Source organism: Hypomesus transpacificus, chromosome 10, assembly GCF_021917145.1.
Source record: "Hypomesus transpacificus isolate Combined female chromosome 10, fHypTra1, whole genome shotgun sequence".
In the NCBI taxonomy this organism is placed as follows: domain Eukaryota; kingdom Metazoa; phylum Chordata; class Actinopteri; order Osmeriformes; family Osmeridae; genus Hypomesus; species Hypomesus transpacificus.
This window is the reverse complement of record NC_061069.1, coordinates 2,619,364-2,629,322: the sequence shown is the minus strand read 5'-3', so window position 1 is coordinate 2,629,322 and position 9,959 is coordinate 2,619,364. Positions and strand designations below refer to the sequence as shown.

General features: G+C 44.9%; 1 protein-coding gene across 1 annotated transcript; it reads left to right on the top strand.

Annotated features, from left to right (window-relative positions):
* abhd3 (abhydrolase domain containing 3, phospholipase) lies at positions 1 to 9,390 on the top strand. Its single transcript, XM_047027894.1, has 9 exons — positions 1 to 247; positions 1,249 to 1,412; positions 3,536 to 3,718; positions 4,705 to 4,750; positions 5,954 to 6,066; positions 6,513 to 6,686; positions 7,041 to 7,089; positions 7,270 to 7,435; positions 7,585 to 9,390. Exons 1-9 carry the CDS (start codon positions 86 to 88, stop codon positions 7,767 to 7,769), a joined length of 1,242 nt encoding a protein of 413 aa, XP_046883850.1. The 5' UTR covers positions 1 to 85; the 3' UTR covers positions 7,770 to 9,390.
* The last annotated feature ends 569 nt before the right edge of the window (positions 9,391 to 9,959 follow it).

Sequence of the window (9,959 nt, the reverse complement as noted above, 5' to 3'; positions counted from 1 at the left end):
TTCACTGAGATAGGCACACGCATCCGGAGCAGAAAATCTATCCGGTCGCTACCCCTGCAGATCGGGAGACACCAGGGACCTTGCAATGATCTCTCTGGAGTTCAATTTCAACGTTTTGACAAGGGATCTGTCGCTTTATTTGGAAAATCAAGTCAAAGTTGGGCTTTTTGGATCTGGTGTTGGACTGTCACTAGTGCTCGGCTTCAGCGCAGCGTATGCCTGCTACTACTTGATATCTGTAGCCAAGGTAGGGTGTCACAGCGGCTTCATTTAAGAAGCATCTAGTAGATTACATTGTTGCCGGCAATTGTGTTACTCTTCAGTGGTGCAAGATTGGGCTTACATTCAGGTGTGCGCTTCTCCTCTATTGATAGTTTGCTGAAGCTGCATCAGCGGTCGGACAGTACCTTAGATTTTGCAGTACATGTGAGGTAATATGGCATCTTTCCAGAGCTACTTGCTGTGTCTTTGGCTATGACGAGCTCTACTTGGCAAAATGTCATATTTACTTTAAAATTACATGTTTTTTGACATTTGCGCAAAATTTCTAATTGTCCATACAGTAGCCCATATTGTCATTCTATAGCTGACATTGCACGTTTAGTCCTTTTAGAATAATTGCAATAGATTTACATGTTATTACTCATGCTGTGGTTGATTTCATATGGGATATTACCATAAGTATAATAAAATATTAGATAATAACACAGTCTATATGCAATATAGCCTACCGTAGGCTGTATATATGTACATACTGTTCTGTTCTACACATATATAAAGCAAGGGCCAAAAAAAATGATATGCTGTAATGTATGCATAAGGATTAGGGGCCTGTACTGTAGGTTATTTGTCCCTCACAAAAGATTACATCATCAATCGACATTGAGGATTTCAATTGGACATCACATTGAGTTCCTTTTCACTAAGATGTTGGCATGCCCAACAAAACACACTGAACACTAGAATGATGACTCATATTGCCTGTAATATCTCTCAATAATGAAAAGTACATACGTGTTCTAGAGAGTTCTCTCGAGTTTTGTACTGTAGCCAAAACATTTTGAAAATAATGTTGAGTGAATTTGGACAGGCACATTTAAAATGTTCTGAATGACAACAGATTATTTATTTTATTTCGAGAATAGTGTATGATCTATCATCTCAACTCCAAGATGGGTCAGTAAGACTTCTGTAAAACTTCTCAGTGGAAACATAGAGTACATCCTATTCTTATTTTCATTTTTACAGAAGCCACAACTTGTCTCTGGTGGGAAGAAGTTTTACCAGTTCCTGAAGGAGCAATGTCCTGTGGTATCAGAAACCTATTACCCCACCTTCTGGTGCTGGGAGAGCCGGATCCAGACTCTACTGAGACCTTTTGTCACGGCTAAACCCGGGGTCAGCTACAGAAAGTAAGACAGTAAGGTCCACAAAGCCATTAAGAGAGTTGAATTATCTTTGTGGTGTCATGCCAGACTTTGTACTAACCCATATCACCTTAGGTTCCTCAAAGAACCTTCCTTGGGGTTGTGGAACCTCTGTCTGGTTGCTCCCTCATTGGAGATGGCGGTAGTGGTCCAAACTGTGTTACAACTTAAAGAGAGGCAAGGCTCTGTTATAAGCATGGCAGAGGTTTCCATGATTAACGACTGAAATGACATTTGAGAAATAGGTCAACTTGTGAATAAGTTATACATTTGTTTATGCCCGAAAGCATACCTGAAAATGGGAAAAGGCCTGTTAACAAAAGAGGGACATTTTTCTTGATTTTTCCTTTCAAACTCTTACGGGTTATGTGTCACCATTGTGAATGACTATGTCTGGAACATGTCCATGTTAGTTGTTTTTAAATGTTGTGGTAACATACATACATTTAACTTTGACTGGCCCCAGGCTGTCATAGACTTAAACACAATAGTTACACTGTCTCAGTGGATCGTTCTGTCTCTTGGGTTTCTGCTGAGGGCTCTGTCCTCAGTATGCCCCATATCCGCTGGGACATCAATTACTGGAATGTTCCCTGGAGTGCAAGTCACCGGCACTGTGTTACATTGTTGTTTGGTTTAGTTGTCGGATTAAGCATTTGGTTTTATTTGGTGCATGCTGTGATTCAGGTTTCATAACTGGAAACATTCTTGTTCTTAGCCAGGACTTAGTTCAAAAGGGAAAAGGATCTTTTGTGTAATGATGTTGGCTCAGGCCACCTTAGCTACTCACATACATTCTGTTGGAGATTAATGACCAGGGTGGCCTATGGCACCTGCATTCATTAACTGGATTGAAATTAATTACAAGTAAGGAGCGGGATTTGTCCCCTGGCTTGAAGTGGGGTTTGGTCTGTTGTACAGCTGGGTTTGTGTGAGCTGCATTTCTGCCAATGTAGGACCGTTGTCAAGGCCTGACTAGGTCTTTCAATTCTCTAATGCATTTTTACCACCAGCAGATGCAATTCCAAGCTTCAGTTTGATTATGTGGTACACTGGCCTTGAACTGAACTCTACGATTCATCTACCAAACGCATTCACATTGCTTCAATATTTACCTGTCTGCTCTCTAATCAAGCTGATAGATATTCCCACATTGCACAGTGGCAGGCCTTGGCCAGAGAAAAGAAGAACAAGAAAAAAAAGACATTCTGACTGGTGACATTTTCAGAGGTTATTATCAGTGTGCACCCTGAGGGAACCGATGACCTCTACCCTAATCAAATGTTACCAAGGACAGAGTGTCTGAAAGCTGACCAGGTTTTCTGAGAGGACTGTCTGAGTGAAATTCCACTCAGTCCTCTCACCTCAACTTTAGGATTAGCATGTCTTGGACTCCTTCTGTATTGTGACTCTCTCAGTCTGCACTAGCTAACTCTTGGCGTCATAGGCTGGCCTTAAGTGCATTTTTAATAATGTTGTCTGTAATTTCATGCCAATCGTGCTTCAACCGTAGCCCACTTGTGTTTCTGTTGCTAGATGAACTGTGCCTGGATTCACTAACCTCAGCTGTCTGCATAGTTTTGTGGCCCAGAAATGGATTCTCCATAAGCTTCCACTGGTTCAGTTCTTTCCCTCCCCACCCATGTTCTTCTGAGTTGTTCTGTCTTCAATGGCACACTGACTGGGTCATCGCAAGGGAAATAAAGCTCTTGTCAGCAGGATGTGTCCAGGTGGGACAACTGCCAGGCTGTAGGTGGAAATCCTAAGTAACTACCTGGGATAAACAGGGAACATTGTAAAGATGTGAGAGAGAATTGCGTGTCATGTCATTTCTTTGTCTTTTCATTGGTTTTTGTACCTGTCCACGATGGTTATCTAAATTGTTGGTAGACTGCCAGGTCAGACGCATAACTAAGCCAAATACTTGTTTCATTATTGAATCCGATGAGTTGTTTAACTTAACTGAAGCTTTGTTTCAAAGAGAGTAAGTGTGTCTGTGTGAGGAAGAGAGACAGAGAGCGACAGGGCCAGAGGTTTAGCACGCCCTGATGAATAGGATGCGTGCCGGAACAGTGCTGACTTCCTCTGTGTGTCCCGCTTGTCCGCAGTGAGCTCATTGGTGCGGCAGATGGAGGCCAGATCTCTTTGGATTGGTTTGACAACGATGACAGCGCCCCTCACCCCGACCGGGCCACCCGGCCCACTGTGCTGCTGCTCCCCGGCCTCACCGGTACCAGCCGCGAGTCCTACATCCTGCACATGGTCCAGCAGAGCCGGGAGCTGGGCTATAGGTGGGTGGTTCAGACCCGGTGCTGTTTACCGGCTTCAGTCCTGCTCCGCGCTCTGCCATTTCGCGCTGTCAATACAGTTTCATTTGCTGGAATGCATTATGGAAATAGATCTGTATTGTGACTCACCGCTTTGATTCTATGTAAAAAAAGGTGTGCTCCTTCACAAAGGGTGGGCTAAACTGAACGGGACTGGGCTCGGGTTATGTCGGGTGAGCAGTTGCGCAAAGATAAACTCCTCTGTGTCCGATGATGCCGCCTTTGTAAAGAGCTGATCGTAGCACAAGCGTGGAGAGATGCAGAGGGAAGCAGTATTACATCTCTGCGGGAAAAAAAGAGAAGAAAAAAATGTCCCTTCATCTGTTCAACTGCACTCGTTCTTTCAAACGGAGTGTGGACGGAAAGGTGTGTGTGTGTGTGGGGGGGGGGGGGGTTAGGTAGGCAAACTCAGCATCTTCTGTCCCACTAGCTTAATGAATTACAGCTTACTGATACAAGCTTTGCAGCTTAGCCAAACCAGCATCCTACTCCAGTGTGTGCTGCAGTGAGCGTACGCAGGCACCCCCTTACACAACACCCCCGACATAGCCCCACCCCTCCTCGGCTGAGCTGTAGGGATAGAAACAGCAGGTCTGACACCCCCAGATAATAGATGGCGAAGGACAGATGTGAGGAAATGCAGCCACCATTTCAGTGCAAACACAAGGGCACAGCTGTGTGTCTCGCTTAGGAACCCACCCTATTCCCTATTCTACACCTGCAAGGTACATGTATTATAAAAAGGTATTTGGGGCAGCGTGTTCTTCTGAGTGCAGAAAAGCTGGAGCTGGCAGTGACACAGTGTCTGTGAACTTACAGATAAGTCTGCAGGGTGAAATCAAAAGAGTTGCTCGAAGGGAAATTTATTTTGAGAATCACGTGTCATTTGTGGAATCCCCCAAATATTAAGTGAAATGTGGTTTGTGAGTTTTTGCTCTGGACTTTTTCAGATGTGTGGTCTTCAACAACAGAGGGGTCTCCGGTGAAACGCTCTTGGTAAGAATCAAAAGATAATTACAATTCCTAATGCATGGTTACATAATAATATGTAATTACTACTGGCCAGTCTGTAGTGGCACAAGGATGTGCGACCGTTATTCAAACATCCACTTGGTATGCCACATTGTCATTAACAGACTTTCAGTACAAATTCAAGAAACATGTTTTCTTTCCTGTGTCATTGTTCACTCTCCTTTATAGATCTGATACAGTACAATCTTAGTTCTGTTTTTCCTGTTCCAACGCTATTAACCAAAACTAACAGATCTGTGAAGGGGAAAAGCATGTCCTATAGACGACAGGACACGCAGAAATGTAGCTTCTCGGTCCCTCAGGCCTCATATATGACCCACAAGAAGATCAGTCAAATAGCAGCCAGGATTTATTTTCTCTTTCCATCGCGCTGTGGAATGATGCTGCATTTTATGCAAATGACTTAGCATTCATACGCTGTTGTGAGTGTTTTCTCTGTGTTCAGCCAGTGTGAATGTGTTCCATTGTCTAAATAGGCGGATGGATTAGAATGCCCCTCTGTGAGAAAGACCTTGTGGCTGAAAGGCTACTCCAAGTCCTCATGCCCTAATTCTAGACCTCCGGAATAGCGTTTAGCTACAGCTCACTGTACAAAGTTGATCAATGGGAATCGTAATCTCTGTTGAAGATTATGTTTGGCATGACTGTACAGATATCTGTTAGTTTCTGAACTTGTGTTTTGCATCTGGTACTGGTAGTCCACTTGTGAGGGTGGAAGTAGAGAAGAGAAACTCCATTAGACTGCAGAAACAGCCCTGACTTAGCAATCTGCTTCATGCATATTAATGAGGCGAGCCTACAAGAGTCAATATGCACGAGGAACAGGTCTTGTTAAATGGACTTGAAGTGTGCAGTGATGTGTTCTGCTTATAAAGTGGAAGCCAGTTGCTTTTTTGAGCTTTGCCTAAGTGCCCGAAAAGTCCTGCGCTAGACGAGACTGACAATTTGTTTAAACGTCATTCAATCCCCTCACTCTTTCCATCACTTAGCTGGTTTTGCCAGTCAAATGGTCATAGATTTGACTTGCCCTGACCTTAGTGACCCCTTAATATGCTGCATGTCACAAGAGTCACAACAGTTCAGCATATTTCTTCATGAGAAGAAAGGGTATACAAATAGAGAGACGTCTTGTTTGCAAAGAGTGACTGTGACTCCTGTCTACCTCAGACTCCCAGAACCTACTGCGCTGCCAACACAGAAGACTTGGAGGCTGTCATCGAACACATCCAATGGACCAACGAGGCTGCGCCTCTCATGGCTGCTGGAGTCTCCATGGGCGGGTAAGTGAAGTGTGAATATCTTGAACCCCTGCTGTTTGTGACCGGCTTTGAGAGGGCTTTGCTTTATTGCAGTGTCACAGGGAACTGCACTGCAGGACAGAGCTCAAGTTCCCTGTGTCTGTTTGCCAAAGAGAACACAGAGTCCACTGCAGTCCGGAGAGCATTTAATACGCGTCGTAGAAATACGCCCAAATCTCTCTGAAGTACATGAGCTCCTAATGAGAGTTATTTACTCGGAGGATATTGGATTGGGTTTTAGAGAGAAAGAACGCAGTGTAAAGTATTTCAGCCTTCTCCGTGGCTGTGCACATGCTGGTTTTCATACTGTAATCCCTGAAGTGAAATGCTTTTGGAACATTACTCAATCCTACCCCCCCCCCCCCCCCCCCCAACCCGCACCTCTGTCCCCCTCCTCCTCTTCCTCCTCCCTCTTCCTCCCCTCCCAGGATGATGTTGGCCAACTACCTGGGTAGGAAGGGCCGTGAGACCTGTCTGAAGGGCGTGGTGGTCTTCTCTGCTGGCTGGGATGTGTTTGAGTGCACCGCCTCGCTGGAGAAGCCCCTGGACCGCTTCCTCTTCAACTCCTACCTCACCAGCTGCCTGCAGGCCTCCGTGGACAGGTCAGCCTCCTAACCCCTCCGTCCCCTCTGCCCCCAGCCCCCAGTCCCACCCCGTGCCGGGGGGGGGGGGGATTAGCACAGTTTAGCTGCTAGCGCATGGCGCCCGGCTCCAGAGGTCGTTCAGGGCGGGGTGGCGTATTTTTCCACTCGTCTGCTCGTTCGCCGGTCTTTTTTTATTTCCTAATCCTAAAGTTGCAGGGAGTTTTTCAAACTGCCAAGCCATCCCCACAGGGTGGAATAGCAGGTGTGCTTGGAACTGTAAAAGCGTATTGGGCTACCTTTAAGCGCATTGTTTGGTAATTACATTTTTTGGTAGGTGATTATATATGTTTGTTTTTTTTATCTGACCTCCAGACACAGACCTGTGCTTGAGAAGTGTTACGACATTGATCATGTGATGAAGGTAGGACACTGCCCATCGACTTCACTGACATCTGTCGTACGATGCCTGGTTTATAAAAGCACAGTGTCACACACATTTGACAAGGTTCATTTCTGAATGCTGCCATGTTGTAGAATGAATGTCCATGTCAATGCTAGACTCCACCTAACTTGACATGATCTGGCATCTCTCTCTCTGCAGGCTAAGACCATCAGAGAGTTTGATACCAGGTTCACGTCTAAGATGTTTGGATATCCGACCAATGATGACTACTACCGTGATGCCAGTCCTGTGCACAGGCTGAAATCTGTGCAGGTACCAATGCTGTGTCTGAACGCAGCGGACGATGTCTTTTCCCCCTGTCATGGTGAGTCCTCGGGCTTAGTCCTCATCCAGGCACGCATGTGTTTTTGTCAGTGTAAAACGCCATATTATGCAGTATGACTGGTTTGTGTTGTCTGTGGGGATCCTTATGAACACGTAGCAGCACTGCTAACTGCTTGGTGTGGTTCCCAGCCATTCCAGTGGAGGCGGTGAAGCAGAACCCCAACCTTGCCCTCCTCATCACCTGTCATGGCGGCCATATTGGCTTTCTGGAAGGCCTCTGGCCCAGACAGAGCACTTACATGGACCGTGTTTTCAAGCAGTTTGCCAAGGCTGTCATAGAGCAGGGCAGCCGACTACAAGACCTGTCTTGCTAGTGGGGTTGGGCCCGAATGTCCCCTACCTTCCTCCTACTTTCCTCCCTCCTTCCTCGTCTACCACAAGCAAAAAACGTGTTTTCTGTTTTTTAAGGGCACATCGCAATACAACATGTTCACGGATGTAGTCGTCCAAACATTTGTTAATTTTGTGTACATGTAACCATGCATTTATATGCTTCTTGAAAACAAAAGCATAAATGTTCTTGTTAATGTTTAAAAGATAATGTACGAATCTATTGTTTCGGTTGCGCTAGCTAATTATGGGATCATCATGTGCAATTACTTTTATTTTAAGGTGCTACATATAATGTTTCATTCTTTTCTTTGTGTGGTACATGAACAAGTGAAGTGAATACTTTCAAAGCATCCCATGACTGATGCCTGTTTTAGCAGGCTTCGCTAAACTTGGCGATACTTTCCATAAAACATTGAAGATTGTCCTAAAGTGGTGCAAAGCCTGCTGAAACAGTGACAGTAGCCTGCAGGAAGAACTTCTATGTCCACAACACTCAATTTGCAAACAGTGTGGTACGGACAGGAAAATCAATGGACCAGCCCTTCAGATTGAACCTGGTTAATTTGTTAGACAGATGAAGAAATGTTTTAAATATTACATGTAGTACCAAGTTAACAGCAGTACTGTATTATCACTATATGACTTGAGTCATTCCCTCTCTTTCTGTCCATTTTCTTGAAAACTGTCATTGTAGAATTTTAGTCCTCAGGGATTTTATTTATTTACTCATAGAACCCGTACATTGTTTTGAACTTTTCCTACCTAATCACAGTATGTTCTCTAAAAACCTTCTGCATGCACTTTTTTAAATCAAATTCTTTGTGTAGGCTACACCAAATAGCTGTACTCTGTATGTTAATGACTTCATTAATGACAAGGAATGTGAAATTGCACTATTTCTTTTAGAATATCATGCCTCTAATTCCTTCTCGCAAAGTCACCACATTTCAGTGTAGAGTTACCCAAACGGCCTAAAGACCTATCATGCAATTATCACTGGGAAGCCCTTGACTGACTGTTGAGACTTAAACGTCCAAATCGTCAGTATCTACACGTCTTCACTTTGCTTGTAAAATATTTGCTGAGCACCAATTTGAAACCTCATGTTAGAATGAAGGTGCTAGATGCTGTGATGCGAATAAGGTTTAACCCAAGCAAGTGTGTGAGTTGTACGCTGGCTACAGTTTGATGGGGGTGCTGCATTGCAAAATGTATAGTGTAATTATAGCGTGGTTGCCAGGTTTTTTCTCCTTTCGCCAACAATGATATTGGAGCTGGCTACCATAAAGGAGTTGGCTGAAGAGACAGCCTGGCGCCCAGGCTTTCTTCCCTGCACTGTATAGAGGATTCTAAATCCTGTTCCTGCGAGGTTTGTATGATAGTTTGTTCTGTCTAGTGGCCATTGAGTAGCATGTGTCTCATTGTCAACATGTCCTGAAACCATACGACTAACGCCACACCGTAGCCAGTAGCACAAAGGACATGTGTATATGACCATTTGGGATATTAAAGAAGACATTCAACATGCGCAGCAATAAGATTTTAAGATGAAATTGTCTATGTAGTACAAGTCCTGGTATATGCACATGTATCACGATGCGTGTATTATGCTGTATTTAATAAATTATTAAATGAAGCATACAGTGCATTTGTCTGCTGTCTCTGTTGTTTCCCTAAGGACCAGCTAGGTAATGCATTTCTTCAAATGAGTTTGCCTTCCTTCTCTGACTGCTTAGGTTTGATGAATTGACTCCATCGCTCAGGGGTAGGGAGTTATTCTGCGACTGTTATGCTGCAACATCTGTTCTCCCTGGTAGACTGCCTGTCACAACAGTGTTCAACCATCCCCTCCCTTCCTCCCTTCCTCCCTTCCTCCCTTCCTTCCTCCCTCCCTCCCTCCCTCCCTCCCTCCCTCCCTCCCTCCCTCCCTCCCTCCCTCCCTCCCTCCCTCCCTCCCTCCCTCCCTCCCTCCCTCCCTCCCTCCCTCCCTCCCTCCCTTTCCTTCTTTCCTTCTTTTGTTTCTCCCTTCTTTTGTTTCTCCCTTCCTTACATTCTTCTGTTCTTCCTTCTCTCCTTCTCTCCTTTCCTCTTTCCATCCTTTTTATAATGTGTCTCCAGGACACCAGTAGAAAGGGTAGTTGTGTGCACGTGGGGCCCTAATCCTGGGTCGG